This window comes from Hevea brasiliensis, chromosome 11 (genome assembly GCF_030052815.1).
Source record: "Hevea brasiliensis isolate MT/VB/25A 57/8 chromosome 11, ASM3005281v1, whole genome shotgun sequence".
Classification (NCBI taxonomy): Eukaryota; Viridiplantae; Streptophyta; class Magnoliopsida; order Malpighiales; family Euphorbiaceae; genus Hevea; species Hevea brasiliensis.
In genome coordinates, this window is record NC_079503.1 from 83197157 (window position 1) to 83215552 (window position 18396).

General features: G+C 31.7%; 2 protein-coding genes across 2 annotated transcripts; both read left to right on the top strand.

The window, feature by feature from the left end:
* The first annotated feature begins 5639 nt into the window (after positions 1-5639).
* LOC110632864 (glutathione S-transferase U19) lies at positions 5640-6719 on the top strand. The gene is made up of 2 exons (XM_021781227.2): positions 5640-6030; positions 6112-6719. The coding sequence occupies exons 1-2, from the start codon at positions 5716-5718 to the stop codon at positions 6457-6459; spliced, it is 663 nt and encodes a 220-aa protein (XP_021636919.2). The 5' UTR covers positions 5640-5715; the 3' UTR covers positions 6460-6719.
* A 2490-nt stretch (positions 6720-9209) lies between these two features.
* On the top strand, positions 9210-12149 carry LOC110632860 (uncharacterized). Its single transcript, XM_058130263.1, has 3 exons — positions 9210-9606; positions 10871-11032; positions 11727-12149. The coding sequence occupies exons 1-3, from the start codon at positions 9595-9597 to the stop codon at positions 11979-11981; spliced, it is 429 nt and encodes a 142-aa protein (XP_057986246.1). The 5' UTR covers positions 9210-9594; the 3' UTR covers positions 11982-12149.
* Positions 12150-18396: the final 6247 nt, after the last annotated feature.

Here is an 18396-nt window from a genome sequence, read left to right on the forward strand (position 1 = left end):
AGCTAGAGTGCATTCCTGTTTAGTCATGTGAAAATTTGTAATGAAAGATCCAAATGACTCAGGCAATGATTGAAGGATCAAATCTATTTGCAAATGGAAGTCCATGGAAAAATCAAGATCCTCCTACTGTTCAATAAGCCGAATCATCTTATGCACATGGTCTCTCACATTTTGTCCCTTAGTCATCCTCATTCTAAACAGCTATTTAGATATCTCATATCTAGCACGTTTGTTATGCTCACCATACAACTCTTGCAAGTGAGTGAGGATGTCTGATGCACTTTGCATTTTTTTTATGCTGCTTCTGCAATTCATTTGTCATAGAAGTAAGCATATAGCATCTAGCCCTAAGATCATGCTCTTTCCATCTATCTAAAGTTTCTTATTCTTCCTGGGAAGCCCCTGCAGGTAAGGGACCAGGAATCCTTGAATCAAGAACATATCCTATAGGTTCTAAATTCAGAACAAGCTTTAGATTTCTCAACCAATCAGAAAAATTGGGACCAGTAAGCCTATTGTGGTCAAGTATGCCTGCTGGGACGTTAGATGTTTGTGGTTGAGTGATCATTTTATCATATTTAAAACTGTAGAAAATGACAAGATTCAAATTAATATATTATATCATGTATATTAACCAAAATGATCATGGTCTTTTAATCAAATTGATCCTCCTACTAATTTGATGAATACTACACTTTCAAAATAGGAAACAGAAATCCTAGTTAGAATGTATTTCTAGTGGGTGATTGAATTCTTATAAATTGTCATTCATCCTCAAGCACATCTATTATTGGAATCACAACAACTTATAAGTGAATAACTCTTTACTCATCACATCACATGTGAGATTCAATCATTTATTTGGCCCCCAATGCTTAAGAGCTCAGGTATATCCACTCTTGGTTTATCTTGTATTAGTTAAGTTGAGCCCACCAAGCTAACAAGTGTGCAAATCTAAACCTTAATGACCTCAGGTACATCCATTCTTGGCCACCAAAGTATTTACATACTCACAACATCTCATGTTTAATAATAATCTTGAGAAAATCTCTTAAATCAAATACATCATTCCTATGTAACCATAATCAACAATGCAAATATTAAAAATTTCTCAAATAATTGCCTTAGTGGAGGGCCATGATGCAATTTCCTAAATTACACAATTACCAACTTAATTATTTTGTTAGAAGATTTTCTTGGCCGACCTAATTACTATTCGATCTCACTTTGCACATTAACCATTTTCATGTATGTCACACACACGTCATGAATATACATATCAAACATACATACATTCATACAGTAGTAATGTAAGAGGCATGATCATGGACTATTCTATGGGAATTCAATCCTAGCCACAAAGATTGAATTCAGGGCATCCTAGGTCACATTCATCTATTTGCAGCTTGTTTATAGTTCTTCAATTCTTGAAGTGTTGTGCTCCCACTGATCTCTATCAATGTATCAAGTTCCATTTGTTCTTGTAAGACCACCAGGCCAATTACATCTCATATACCAAGATGAAATTACAATGAAATTGAGTATGTAAGCTCAAATAAATAAATTACAACCTAAGAAACCTATCACAACAACTTATGATACAGCCCTTGTAAAAATTAAAATAATTATTACATGTCCAGAGAAAATATTAGAAACAAAATCACATTGGTCTCCTAAAGTCCATGATTACCCTTCATGCCAATATCTATACATTCATCACATGAATATACATTTAATTCTAAATATCACATATTCAAAATTAAATCTAATCACATATGAATCACATTCATAATCATGTTATATTCAGTTTTGGGACTTGGATTAAACATTTTAATTATCAAGAAAATTAATACAAGTTCAGAAAATACCTTGATTACATCAATAGCCTTATGGACTTTCTACCTTGGCATAATGGTGCTTCACTCAAAATTTATGGCTTTTCTTGGTATCGAATGGTCTTAAACATCATCATATGCATGTCCAAAACCATTAAACAAGCTAACTCAAAAAAATAAAATTATTTACAAAATTCTCAATTTTGGCTGAACCAAACCTGGACATGGTTTCACCATGGCTAGTTTGATTCCAACAATTTTCCTTCGAGTTTTACTCACTTCCAATTGCATCCCATGCAAGTTGTAAATGTCCCAAACTGCCTATAATATGAATTTATGTTCCTAATGGCAAATTAGGGTGGCTATGATATCAATTAAAAGAGGAATTGCACCAATTGCAAGAACAATTCATCAATAGGTGCAAGTATTAGCCAATTGAAAGAGGAATTGCACTAATTGCAAGAACAAATCATCAATAGGTGCAAGTATTAGCAATTTAAAATTTTTTATAACCTAGGATTTCATACATCATGCAATCATATTGAGCTATTAAAAAATACATAATTTAGTCATACTAAATCATGTTTTAAATGTTAATCAAGCCAAATTGCCATTAGAAAACATTTTTCCCATAATTAACAAGTTAGGGTCTTAGAGAATTTCTTACCAAATAGGAACAGAATCAAATTCGTAACACCTTATTTGGGAAGCTAGGCCTCCAATTGTTGACCTTCTAGCATGTCCACACAAGCTCCTTTATCAAAGCTTTTTGATCAACTAAAAAACGCTCTTTCTTCTTCCTTGTGGTTTGGCCAGCAACTTGGAAGAGAGGAAGAGTATGTTGTTTTTAAGTTTTCTCTCTTTTAAAGTGGTGAGAAACACTTTTTCACTTATAATTCAAGATTAATAACACTTGGTGTTCTTGAATTTTTATCTCAAGGATGAAGATAAAACTAAAGAGAGGGAGAGGAAGAATGGCTGATTAATGGGATGAAGAAGATGAATTAATTTCTCTCTTATCCCATTATAAATATCTTGACTTTATATTTAATATTGGCTAACAAATGCTCATTTCTAATTGGATAATCAAAAGTGTTGTTCCCATCTAATTGGTGCACTTGTCAATGCTTAATATTAATAATAAAATTAAGACTTGATTAATCAATATTAATTACACCATTTAATTAATTAATCAACTATTAATTAATTAAATTTTTTTCTCAAGTTTGACCAAGTTAACATGGTCAAAGTTTGACAAGTCAAAATTCATCTTCTTTCTTATGTTAATTTTTAAGTTTATATTTAAACACTTTAAATATTAACTTGAATACTTTCATTGATAAATTTAATTTCAAGTCATACTAGGGACTTTACAATCTAATTGCAAACTAACTAATTAATTAATTAATTAATTTAATTAATTTAATTAATTAATTAATTAATTAATTAAATAGTTTAATTAATTAATTAAATTAATTTTGCTTTGATCACTTTGCTCTTATGTGTGTGACTTACTAGGTTCATTATTAATTGGCAATGAGAGTAATGTTAACTTCTTAATATTATTAGAAACATTCCAAACTCAAAATGAAAATTCTTTTTCATTCAAGTTCTCATGAGTTATAGTTAACATATAGCATTATGTGCTATGTCTACCCAATTAATTATGAATTAATTCTGTAATTCATGAACCTTAGATCATACATACCATACATTAGAATCTCTCTGTTACAAAATCCTAATTCGAGCTGGAGTCATGGTTTATGTCAAATTAAAATTGTATTGAATCATATGTTCTCTTTTGATTATAATTCTTGATTAATAAGACTTGCTTATCAAAAACTCTTTTCTGACTAAGTCTATCTATTATGGTCAGGAACTTGAATTATCAAGAACAATCAAATGAACATAGGATTTTATCCCTCTTTACTTAAGGTAACGGATCCCACCTTCACTAATACCCATCTCCATATATAACTAGTCGGAGCCAACATATGCCCATATACTTATACTTAGTATAAGTAAGAAAACAGTATTAAACTCAAACCACCTATATACAAGATAATCTTGTTATCTCAAATCAAGGGATTATATACATTATTATGATCTAGATGACTTTGTATTGACAAGAGTAAACTCCGTGTATAAGTTATCTTGTGTCACTAGTTTGGCCTATTTATCATATAAGTGCCCACTATATTTGTCATATGGTATAAGACTCACCATTTCATCCTATTAGTATCTCATACTAATCCATGAAAACAAACACAAGTGGCAATCTTTCTGGATAAGTCATGCCCAATGAAGTATCTTAGATTGTGAACTAAATTTATAATACTTATACTAGATAATTCTGTCACTCATATTCTCAACAATTTAAGAATAGAACATCTAACAAGATATTAAAGAGCCTTTTCAAATTAAATTTAAAGCATTTGAATATAAATGAAAAGAATAATTTCTATTAAATGATAATAATTATTTATATGATACAGTACAATGTTATGCTCTAGGGCATATTACTAACAAAATTTCCCTTGACAACTACTAGAGTGCAACAATCTAAAGAATTTTGAGAGAAATATGTTTAATTTAGAAAGTGTTTAGCTTAACTTATGAAAATCAACTTATAAGTAGCTAGTGTTTAGAAGTTAATTTGAACTTATTAACATTTGAAATTTTAAATAGCTAGTATTTGGTTAAAGTGCCTATACAAGTAACTGATAAAAAATTAATTTGTTTAGTAAAAAATAGTTTATAAACACATCTATTATTAAAATGAAAAAATGATATTAAATGAAATTTATGATGAAATTTTAAAAATTAAATTGATAAATATCACACGCAGTCACTCAACTTTCCTAGTGATTTATAAAAGTCATTGAATTTTAATTTCTTTCACAAAACTCATTGATTTCAATTGATTTCATGAAAGTTACTGTGATTAGAAATTAAAGGTTTATAGGTTAACTTGTTAATCCGTCAATTATTTTACAAATAAAACTATCTTGTTTTATTAATTTCTTAAAAAAATAAAAATATGATACATAAAACGTATTTAGCTACCCCTCTTGCCGTCAAATCCCTCTCCTTTTTTTTTTATTTATTCTCTCTCAATAATCAATATTAGATAATTTTACTTATAAAATAATTAACATGTTAGCATATTAACTTGAAAATTTTTAATTTTTTATCACAGTAACTTCTATGAAATTAAATTGAATTCAGTGAATTATTTTAAAAATTAAAGTTCAATGACTTTAATAAAAAATTTATAATGTTAAGTGATTATATATGATAATTACTTACTTAAATAAGAATAATATAATAAAATATTTAATTGAATTAATTTTAAACACAAATGAAAAACTGAGTCACCTGATTTATCTTTTTAACTTATAAATTTAATTTATAAATTTAAAAATTATAATAAATAAAGAGTTTGCAAACATCCTCTAAGCTTGATATGGCGGGGGAGATCAAACTATCAATTTATATTTTTGATTGCACTGCACAAGGCTTACGCCAGGGCAATGACAATTACATAAAGCAATCACAAAATTGGCAGTCGTCAATAACCAAAACCGCCATATATCAACGTGGCGAGAGTTCTATTTTTTTTGTTTTTTTGATTATATTTTTTTTCAACAACGCACATGTCAGGGATCCAGAAAATATGGGTCTATGGAAATATTTTCTTTTATTTAATTTTCCTATTGACCAGAGGGGAAATTTCCAAGCCGCTTCTCCTAGAAACACTTTGAAATTTATTAGGTATAGTTCAACTATAAATACTAGCATGCTGTTGCCTGATCAGTTTCATGTTAACCTCTTCTTCTTTATCATTTCTTGAAGCTCAACTTAGTTAATTTTTGTAACAATGGCAGAGGAAGTGGTCTTATTGGATTTGTGGGTTAGTCCTTACGCAGCCAGGGTGAAAATTGCCCTGGCTGAGAAGGGAATAGAGTATGAGTCCAAGGAAGAGGATTTGAGCAACAAGAGCTCACTGCTTTTAGAAATGAACCCTGTCTATAAGAAAGTCCCGGTCTTGATACATAAGGGGAAACCCATATCTGAATCACGGATCATAGTTCAATACATAGATGAGCTCTGGAATCACAAGTCTCCTTTGCTGCCTTCTGACCCTTACGCGAGAGCTCATGCCCGGTTTTGGGCTGATTTTGTTGATCAAAAGGCGAGTCCATCTCTTAACTTGTTGCTTCATTATTTTATCCAAGTTCTTCTCTTAAATAATTAATTTTATTATATGATGTAGATCCAAGGTACCATGTACAGGCTTTTTGAGGCAGCAAGCAGTGAAAGCAGAGAAGCAGCAGAGAAGGAACTCATTGAAGACTTTAAAGTGATGGAAGGTGAGCTTGGGAAGAAGCCCTACTTCGGAGGAGAGACGTTCGGGTTTGTAGATATTGCTTTCATTCCCTCCTATAGATACTATTATGGCCATGAGACCTTGGGAAACTTTAACCTAGTGGAAGAGCTTCCCAAGCTCGCAGCATGGGTCAAGAGATGCTTGCAAAGGGAGAGTGTGTCCAAGTCCTTGCATGACCCCAACAAGGTCTATGAATTTATTTCGGAACTACGTAAGAAGAGGGGATTAGAATGAATTTGAAATTAATTATAATTTTCAAATTATGGCCATCAATACCTCACTGGTTGTGGGGGTTGTGCTCGTTCGGGTTGGAGTCTTCGCGTCGTTTGACTCGTCATCTAGCTAGCGTTTTTCTTGGATTTTAGCCTTTGGGCCTTTATTGGGTTTTGAGTTACTGGGTACTGGTTATGTATTTTTATCTTGCTTGTTCGGCCTTCGGCCTTGTAAGCCTTCTACTATCAATGAAATCCTATTTACCTCTGAAAAAAAAAATTATATATATATATATATATATATATATATCAAATTCAAATTCTATTGAGTGCAATTAAAAAAAAAAGGATAAATGGGCGTACTGACCCAACTCAATATAAAAAAAAAAAAAAAAATTATTTATATATGTTATTAAGAAAAGTAAAGAAAGAGAAGTAAGCAGAGCGCTGGGTCAGTTGGGAAATTTCAATGTAGACATCTAGGTTTTAGGGAAGTTAGTCTAAAAGTCTAAACTAACGACCAACACATTACTTTTCGTGTCCTCATGGAATGGCCGCGTCTGCCCACTAAAAAGGGATAAATTTGAATAATTATTTTTAAATTTATATGTTTATAATATTATAATTTTTAAACTTTAAAATGTAACATAAAATTTTTTAATTTTTTAAATTTTATACAATAAAATCTTTTTAACTTTCAATTATTAATTTTTTAATTAAAAATCGATATAAATGGCTACTGTATAGCTCTTAATTAATATTTCTCTCTCATTTCTTATTCAAATTATAAAATTATTTTCTCTGTTCTGAAACCCCATACTTCTACCAAATGAAGAATATGATGGTGATGAATCGCTCCCTAACTTAACCATTTTCACCTAGCAAGGCTTAGCTCTGTTGATTAATTGCATAACTTAAATTTAATTCTGTTAGACAAATTTCTTTTTTTTTTTTTAACTATAAAAAATAAAGGCTCTTCGAATATGATGATCATAGCTACTTTAAGTTTGAAGTTCGGAGTCATTTATTGATATTCTTAATTTAACTAAATCTCATATAAAAAGATATGTTATTAAACTTGAGGTAGCATTCAATGAGATGAATTATTATATAATTTGTCATCACTTTTTATTACACTTTCAAATAGAGATAATATTTAATTATTATAAAATAAAAAATTTAACTAAATAAAATAAAATCATCTCATAAATTAACTATCAAATTATCACGCACGGTGATACCAACAAATTCTAAAACTTTGATTATTATTATTGATTTTAGTGCATTGAGCAATGTAGGTGAACATTCACATCTGCTCACATTTGGACTCTTCAGCATTGAATAATATGTGTGTGTGTGTGTGGACATTTATGTAGGTGCATGTATAAACTCCTTTTATTCATCTTTCTGGATGTGATTGTAATTGCATTAATTAAATTCATTTTGCATCAAAGTGTATTATAAACTGTAATTCGAATTTATGTTGATTTTCATGTTAATAGATTGTGAAAGTAAATAATTTTTTTTTTAATTTAAGTTTATATTATAATTTTTATTTTGAAAAATTTTAATTAAATTTCAAATTAAAAATTTTAATTTATTTTATAATTGAAGAAATAATTAAAATAGAATCATCAAATTAAGAAGCTAATAAATTATAAGATTTTAAATGAAATCAATTACTTCTAAAATTAGTGTATTTAATTGATTTATATCAAAATTTGATTATTTAGGCCTTGTTTGTTTAAAAATATAATTTATTTATGAAAAATATTTTATAAAAAATTAATTGATTTATTAAAAAATAGATTAAATTTATAAATTATTTTTTTTATTTTTTTTATTTTAATCGAATTCTACGCACTCTAGTAAACTGTATTAAATTAAAATAATTATGTATAATAATTATTTTCGAATCTGATTCGACTCATCTTTTACTCAATTAATTTTTTTTTTAAATTGTGCTGGGCAGAGATAAGAGAAAATCTCCCTTCTAACCTGCTTCAATAATAATATATTATTAATTTTTATAAAAAAAATTAATTTTATACAGTTAAATATTATAATTTTAATAAAAAAATCTAAACTTATAATTTTATTTTAATTAATAAATTTATATTATACAATAATAAATTAAAATAAAAAGCAAAACCACTAAAGAAAAATCCAACCCCAAGGACAGGGCAGCGATCCCACTTCCAGTCATCCGTTGTCGTTCTTAAGAGAAAAATATAAGGATGGAGGGATCTAACCGAATAAATATTTATAGAATGGCGGAGAAAAAAAGAAATATGAGGGCGTGGGTCCGCGTAGAACACCTGTTTTTTCATGGCTTGTCTTCGGAAACTGATTGCAATGAATGAGATAATAATGCAAACCAGAGATCCGAGAAATTTTAAAATACAACTATGTACAATAAAAGTCTAAATTTACCCATTTTTGCTGGTGTGGGTTGGCTATTAGCTATTGAGTTAACTATGATGACTTGTTAATAATTGGGTTTGGTACAAGTAGTTTGATGTAAATAAGATTAATCATGAGGTTAGAGATACCTGTGAAATATCCCAAAAATATTAAGGTCACCTGTGACCTTCAATGCAGCATAGAGGGATACAGATACAACAACACAGCTTTAATTGCTGCCAAAAACTTACCCACCACCATAAATAAATGATTTAGCTTTGAATTGTTGTAAAAAGATTTTCCCCAGATAGGACAGTTGGGCCTCCTACCTCCTGTTAAAACTTCATGAACACAATCATAAGCAGGTGGCAGTGACCCCATCTGAAAGTCAATAAAGTGAACGTTCTTGATCATAAATTCATGTTGTACCTTCACTTTTGACCGTTCGATTGATTAAGTACTCTTTAAAATCTGGCGGTAAATTAACGGTTGCACAGTTGCTTTTTTTGGGGAGAACAGTTGTGGTTATCAATTGCTTGTTGGAAAGAGAAGATTGTTGTGATTTGAAAATCTGAACATCCAAAGTGGGACCCAAGCCCATGGATTGTCTCAAGGAGGAATTTTAGAGAGGACCAAAAGGCTAATTCAGTTCTTTGGTCTTATCATGCAAAATTTCTACTAATTGTCTGCAACAATTCTTTGCAACTGTTAACACCCTTGTATTTCTTTTTCTTTGTGGGAGCTCTAGACATCCATGGCAACAGAGGTAATAGCCATTCTTCTTTCTTGTGTCAGCTATTGTGCAGATTCTTGATTTTGCATGTGCAAATTTATGAGTTTTTCTTGTGGTTCTTTTGAATTATTCTTCTGGGGGAATTCTATTTTGGCATTTTGCCTTTCTTGGGTTGGAATAGGAACTGATGCCTCTGTTTGAATCTCTGGTTAATTTTTGTTACTATTTGATTGTTTTGTAAGCAAAGTGTTTCTCCTTAAGGGTATGGGGGTGAGATTTTCCTGATATGGAAATTTCTAATTATTTCCTCAATGGGTATAACCGCATAAGGTGTTCAATAACTCTTGAATTGGTGGCTTACTTGGGATTTGAGGGATACACTCAACTGCAAAATTTATGATCAAAATATGTCGCTTAAGTGTTTGGTAGAAGTAGGTGGCTTCATTTTATGGTTACTGTGACTCTTGTTTGATCTGTGTTTTTGGCTGCTACTTCCACAAAAACAAGGGAATGGGAGGGATGAGAGAAGGAAAAGAGAGAATTGACTTCTGATTGTGGCCAAATGCAGTAATCCATGTTTATCAGAAAGCAGTAAATTTGCACCATTGTGCTTCTTTAGGTTTTGTTAAATATACAGATAGTAACTGTGTAGGTTTTTCTGTTGTAAGCTAAATTGAGAATTGTACTGTGGGATTTAGAATTTTCCTATGAATATAAATTATGAGAGAGCTAATTTTCTGTAAGTTGAGAAAGGTCTCATTTATTTAAATTTATGAGAAACCGAGAAACATAATCTCCTGTAGAATCAGTAAATCTCCCAGAAGAATTGCCCTTTTCTTACATTGATCTGCGCTTTGTAAGTTAATATGAAAAACTAAGAAAATTACTGGTCTTTCTTTGTAAATCAAAGATACTTTCATGCATAACTTTGCTCTTTGATTGGGAAGAAAGTTTTTCCAGAATGCAGATAGAAGTACCCGTTTAGTATTGAGCTTTATGTTCTGCACAAAAGGAGTAGATAATGTGCATATTTCCTTATTCTCTTGTTGGTCAACTGTGCACTGGAGGGGAGCTGATCTCCCCTGTTGCGGAAACTATGATTCTTATGACAACCTTTTAGCATAATCCACAATTCCAGATTGATCCAGAACTTCCCATTTTCATTTGATTTTCTTCAGCTATGAATTCAAGATTCAGGCCAGCTGATAAAAACATCAGTAATGTTTGATTGGCTATATATTGAGGGTTAATTTGAAGTTACCAATACCTGCTCTGTGTTAATTAATGGTCCTTCCAGGAAAACGAGACATCCAATGGATGGCCACTTGGGCTACAGATCATGACCATAAGACTTCGAGTGATGGAAAGCATACAGGCTGCTCCAGCTGAATCATATTCCCCTGGACACTTGCGCTTGCCCACTTTTTCCTCTTTCTCATCCTCCAACCTTGACACTGAGGTGAACTGACTACTTCTCTTTCACCAATTTTCACCATTCCTCTTTTATAAGTGTATTCTATTAGCTCACGTTTAAAAGGAATTTTACAGTTAGAACTGCATCTTCCTAGCAAAGAATGATTTGTATGTAACTTGCAATGTTTGCTTTTGACCATGAAATCATCAATGCTACCCATTCCTCTAGGTAGGCCTATTACAGTTGCTAGTAAGACACAGACCTTGCTAATATGTGAACTCTTTAACAATGAAGAAAGCCTTAAAAAGTCTTTTCCAGATCCAAACGTTGGCTCTGCCCCTTGCTTCCTTCATCCAATCTATAGTTTGATGGTGGTGCTTTGCTTGATAGACGTGAGATAGCAAGAAATCAAGGAAGTCTTATGCCTCTCTATCTTCAGAATTAGTTCTTTCATCTCTCCATAGGACATTAGTCAAGACTGACAAAAAAGAAATCAGTGAAATTTTCATGTTGCAGACTTGTTTCCCCTTCTGCTGGATGGACCTGTCTTTCCAAATTTCTTGCTTTTATGAGGATTTAATTTGAACTTTAAACCAATTCACAGGACATGTGAGCAGTGCTGTAACTGCTAAAGCTTTTTTTATAAAACTATGAAGGCAATCAGAACAGCCTTTGCAATTTATTTTTTTAGAACTAGTTCTCATGCCAAAATCTATTTTATTTCTGTGAGTTCAACCAGTCTACAGCATCCTTCTTCCAAGACAATAGCATGTCACTGGGCCGGCTAATTGGCATTCGACCAGGCAAAGGCAATGGAGACTTGTACTGGCCGAGCAGAATTTGCTTAGACGAACGAGAAAGGAGATCAGTAAGGACAGTGAGCTCTGAAGTTTCCAGAGGACAAAGACCAGAAATGGCACAAGGAATTTGCATTCCTCTACTAGTTGGCACCCTAGAAAAGATGAGCAAAAGCAAGAGCAAGACAAGACAATGAATTTTTAGCGGTGAGGCATTAGAAGGGAATAAACATCATTGACATGTATCATTTTCTAATGTCTTCTGTTCTGTTATTTTCTATATTTTAGAAAGATCCACTGTAAATTGAACTGTTAATGTTCTAATTCACATCCAATAGAGCATTGTTATGTTTCTTCCTGGAGAACCTGGTTTTTTTTAGCATTCTTTTTCTAAAGGCCAATTGCGCAAAAAAATCTAAAGGTTTGTTAAATTATAATTATAGCAATTTTTTTTTTTAATTTTGAGTATTATAGTCGAATATTAATTAGTTGTCATAATTATAGTTAAAGGCGTGAATTAAATTTAGAAAAATTAATAATAAATTATAATAGAGTTCATGAAGTTTTATTTGATTAACAAAATGGTTCATTGATTTAAATTTTTATTTATTATATAATGAATAAATATTTTTATTTATTATATAATGAATAAATATTTTTATTTATTATATAAAATATATTTTAAATTTATTTTTAATTAAAATTTTATAAAAAAATATTTTTATTAATTAAAATTAATATAATTATCTTTTAAATTAGGCATATATATATATATATATATTAAAAAATGAAATTTAAAAATAAATTTGTACTATTTTACTAAGTAAATTTGAGAAAAATATACAATTGAAAATAATGTATCCCACGTAAATTATGATATCTATTAAATAAAATACATATTGGGAATTAATTAGAGTGAATTATATATTAGACTAATGATCAATAAATTTTTAATTATAAATAATTTTTTTTATTTTAATTGTAGAACAAATTAATTACAAAATTAAAATCTCAAAAAAAATAACTATAATAATTAATAATAGATCATAAAATTATAAACATAAAAAAATTTTGTCACAAATTTTCATTTAAATATATTTCATTTATTATTACTTAGATATTTCACAATTTATACTAAAAAAAGTGTTAAAAATGATTATTATAATTAAAAAAAAAAAAAAAAAAAAGCCTATAGGTAGCTTAAATGAATGAAAGGTGGCTGACCTACTAAGATGTAAGAGAGTTATGCCTTGCACTCAGTTGAACAATTTTCAGCTAGTCCCATGCTTTGCATTCTTATTTCTGTAGTAATCTGTTGCCTCGTCATTGTACCCTTCCTTTCGAGTAATTAATATGAAAGAAAAAAAATTTAATTAAATTCTCACATAATAATATAATTTTTACTATATTATTTAAAAATAAATTTATTTTTTAAATTAAAAAATTAAAATAATTATAAAAATAAATTAATTTTTTTATAAATTTCTAATTTTCAAATCAAATGATATGAAGTAAAATTAACCATAAATTTATGTTATAAATATTAAATGCAGTAAATATATACAATTAATTTTTTATCGAAAATAAAAACGCATGCATGCAGATTTTGAGAAAGCACACATTCACACATTTTTTTTTACAGTAAATTATTTTTTACTAATTTACATAATTATTTATGCTAAATAATGATGAGAAGATGCCACCACCAGAACCACTTCTATTGTTCAAAGGTCCGATTACAAGAGTAAAAGCAAGGGAGTTTCAAAACTTAGTTAGTAGACTTTAGAGGCGCCAAGAGGAGCATATTGGACTTGGGCTTGAGCCTTTGAAGGACAAATAGATTAGCTTCACATAATTAGACCTTGGAGCCTAGCCTCTAGAATATTCTATTTTTGTTTCTTTATGCCATGTGATAGATTAATTATTTGTAACTCATATAAATACTTGTCTTCTACATCAAATATGGATAGTTAAGATCAAATCTTGAGAGAGTATTGATTTTCGACTATCGCCGTTAATTATAGTTTTATGATTTCTTCCTTATTTCTTGAATAGAACTTGGACTTAAGCAAATTGACTATTTGCTTATTTTATCTTTATAATCAAGGTGCAGCTTAGCTACTATTGTGTCTTGATTGGTTATCAATTCTCTAGCCTAGCTACTATTATGTCTTGATTGATTATCAATTCTACCTTGTTTATTCATAAAATATCTAATTTCATCTTTAGATGTTATGTCTCTAATCTAAATATAGGGGGTGTTCATCATTTGGTATCAGAGCAATTGGGCATCAAACAATGTATTCATCCTTATATCTACTCTTTTAATTTCTGCCTAGAATCCTTCATTCACTCTTTGTTTGTTTTTCATCATAATAGCATTAGGCTAAAGTGATTTTTCTAGGATTTATTATAGTAGCTTTAAATCTATCTGAATTTTTCATGTGTTTGGTTGAATATTTCTTGTTTCCTCAGTGATTTTTCATTCAAATCTGACATTAATATATCATAGCCGAACACTCTACATTGGGTTTTAGATTTGATTTTTGCTTGAAATTGAGTTTTTGTTGTGTTTATCTTTGGGTTGCAATCATTCAAGCTAATCTGTTTGTTTTTGCTATCTTTTACCTCTTTAATTTGAATATCAAGCTTGAGAAAATTATTGATGATGCATCTGATGATTAAGAATTGATATTGGTTGTTGGATTGAATTAAAATTTGAGTTTGAACAAAAATAGGTGTTGTTTGATTGTGTTTGGTTCATGATTGTTGCTATTTGGCTGGAATTGGAAAATTGTGATAAGTTGCTTGCATTGATTTCTAGAGTTACACTTAGCTACTAATCTTGAAATTTAATCTGTGATATTTTGAGGTATTTGGAACGTCACATATCAATTTTGGGGGGTAGATGATGCTATTTGGCTGTTGAATCAAATTTTACTCATAAACCGGCCAATTTTTGGTTCATATAGCAAACCTGCCCAGAAAAAACTAAAAATTTTCTCACTATTTAGAAACTATCTTAGTAGCCTTCAGATAAAATTTTAGCTCAAAATTTCATCATTTGGTTTGGAAACAAAATTTTTGACACAAACTGGTTATTTTCTGGTTTATATAGTAAACCCATCTAGAAAAATCTCAAAATTTTTTCATTATTTAGATACTATCTCAGTAGTCTTTAGATAAAATTTCACCTCAAAATTTCATCATTTGTGTTGGAAATAAAATTTTTTGACACAAACCAAATATTTTCTGGTTTACATGGCAAACCCTCCCAGAAAATTCTGAAATTTTACCAGCAGTTAGTCAATTTTGAGATAGGTTTGTCTACAAAATTTCAAGGCAAAATTATTCATTTGACTAATGAACTGAATTATTACATCTTGTAGTGAAATGGTGCTATTGTTGAAAGTTGTGTGACTTGGCTATAATTTCTAGGATTTTGGTTTGATGTTTGATCCTTAGATTATTAGTTTTTCCAGTTTACAAAATCTTTTCACTTATATTAATTGCTTTAATTTTAAAGTCTTCTTTTCTTTGATTTTGTGTCTCATTGCATATTTTTATTTACGTCTTGTTTCATCTCGTTCTTGAATATTTTGATAAAGTTTGTGAGTGTTTTGTTTGTTTTGTGTTTGGGTTCTTAAAAGAAGCAAAGGAAGGAATTTGAGTGGCAAAAGGTAAGAGTGGTGAGTGCATAAGAGGGTAAAAGCCTAATTGTGTGCTAAACAATTGAGAGGGTGAGCCATTTATTTTCTAACCTTGTTTTTTTTGTAGCAAAATGGAACAAAACACAAGTAGTAGTAGTGACTCTGAGGGAAGGAATTCTGAAGATGAAAGGGTTTATAAGGAGGCTATGGCACAATAATTTGAGAGACTTTCTCTCCAAACAGTCACACTCATAATGAAGAATTGCAAACTATGAGAAGAGACTTGAATGAGTTGAAGGGTTTGAGAGCTAATGTGAATAGGATGATGAAATATATGATGGGTAATGAGAGGGAGAACAGAAATAGGAGGGAGGAAGCAGGCGTGCATGTGAGAGATGAAGGTAGAGTTGGAAGAAGAATTCAGGTAGAACCTAGGATGGAGGAGCAAGAAGAGTTGAATTGGTATGATGATGAGTTTGAGGAAGCGTTTGAGTATGGGAACCATCACTTTGATGGTAGGAGATTTTAGCCATCAAAGTGGAGAGGTGTTAGAGGTAGGAGATGAGGAAGACAACTTAGATTTGATGACTATGGTGAGAGAGAGATGCACTAAGGGAGGGTTGATGCCAATGTGGGAAGCATAAATATGAAAATACTTCCTTTTCATGGCAAGGAGGATGCCGAAGCCTATATTGAATGGGAGATGCAAATTGAGATGATTTTTGAGTGCTACAATTACAGTGAGGAGAAGAAAGTTAAGTTAGCAGCAGTTGAGTTCAAAGATTATGCATTGGTTTGGTGGGATCAATTACTTGCAAGGAGGAGAAGACATGGCTTAAGGGGTGTTACTACTTGGGCCGAAATAAAGGAGATCTTAAGGGAAAGGTTTGTGCGGCCACACTATGGAAGAGAGGTGAAGTTGAGGTTGCACCAACTTATCCAAGGAAGTAGGAGTGTGGAGGAGTATTGTAAAGCCATGCAAATTGCCATGATTAGGGCTGAAGTAGAGGAGGATGAAGAGGCCACCATGGTTCGGTTCTTGAATGGGTTAAATACTGACATTGCTTACATGGTTAACTTGCAAAATTATAGAATGGTAGAGCAAATGATGCAAGTAGCTGTAACACCCCTGATTTTTTTATATATTATTATTGGGCTTCGTGTAGGTATCCTCAATTCGCGGAAATTCGACAGTTGTCCGGATCTGTGAATTTCCGGCCAGACAGACCAGCTACCGGAAAAGTCTCCGAATTGGATCGAGGTTTTGGCTACCCCACCATTGTCATGCATCTCGAGCGCGTTCCCGAAGTCGGAATCGGCAAAGGTAAACCCGAACCTTGCTTTTTCGTAATTTTCTAGTGCTTAAATCCATAAAATAATCGTGGTAGCTTAGAAAATTACGATTCTTTTTGCAATAGCTTAGTAATATTTCTAAGGACCGCGGGGCAGAGTTTTATAATTTTTAGAGCTTATTTGAGCAGTTTTTGCAAAAATGATCAATTATAAGGACTAAATTGAAATTTTACATATTGTGATGGATGATTGATTTGGTAGGCCCAGGAGGGGCTGTGTGATGTGATTGAGTTGTGGACATATGGATTGTGAATATAAAAGTGTGTTTTGAGCCCTTTTGCAGGTTGGGTAGGTCCTAGGTATAGGGGAGACTCTGCCGGATTTTCGGCACGACTTAGGACGTATTGGTCTTTTTCTTTGTTTGTATTGAGTCAAATTTATTAAATGATTGTAATAAAATTGTCAGTTGAGCCGGGACAGCCTTCTTCCTCCGCCCAGCCGCCACAGTGATTGTCGTCAAGTCTGTGAGTAGAATATTAATTTTAATTATAATTTCGATATTATTATATGTTCAGCATGCCCATGCATCACTTATATGCATATATTTATGTAGTTAAATTCTAGGCACGATATATGTTGCATTCATAACTGTTGATGTGCCATGGATGTTGTTGTGGTAATTTGGAGCAGTGTGCGTGCGTTGGCGTGCGTGTGATATGGTGTGGACTATGGATAGGGCCAGGCGATCCACGGCTTGAGTAATTCTGGGACCCGATCCTTCGAGGGGTAGTCACGGCTTGAGTAATTCGCTGGGACCCTCGATTTGGTTATTAAGTGGAAGTCCGAGCTTGAGTAATTCGCTGGCACCAGGTTGGATTTAAGAGAGCTGTATAGGGGATCAGCTCCCATATGTTATGATTGATACTACAGGGTGTGTGAGTGCTCCAAATTACCTTTTTGATGTTATGATGTGAAAATGTTGTGTATGTTGCATTTCACTCTACAGGTTGCATTAGTTTCAGATAGTTATAGAGATTATAGTTAAGATTGATATTTTACTCTCTGAGTCGAACGCTCACTCCTGTTCAAAAATTTTTACAGGCCACAGGAGGATATTTTGTTCTGGGTTAACCTGCCTTTTTACCTCGCAGGTTGTTTATCAATATTGTGTAATTTTAATTACTCCTAGAATTTCCGCATGTGTTAGCAGTATTTATTTGAATTTGGTCTGTAATATTTTTATCATGTTGGACCTGTAAACTTAAATATGTTATGCATGTTGATGGATTGGATGAGGAGCTCCCATTTATTTTATGTTGATGAGTATGTGGAGGGTGAGCTGAGCTCCCCAATTGAGTATTTATTGTGTTTACAGGTCGGGTGAGTCAAAAACTCCCCGTTGGAAAGTCCATTTTATGGCCGGACTCTGTCCGTTTGTTTTCTTGAAATTGGGCCCAAATGGGCCTTAGAGTTGGGTTAATGAATAGTTAAGGCTTACTACGGGCCTCGGGGGCTTTAGGCTGGCCCAGGTCCTAGTGCCGGTCCGGCCCATAGGTTGGGTCGTGACAAATGTGGTATCAGAGCTTAGGCTCCAGATTCATAGGGAAAAATTATCTAAGTGTTGGGAAGAGTCTACTAGGAGTCACATGCGGAGTATAGGATTCTGTTT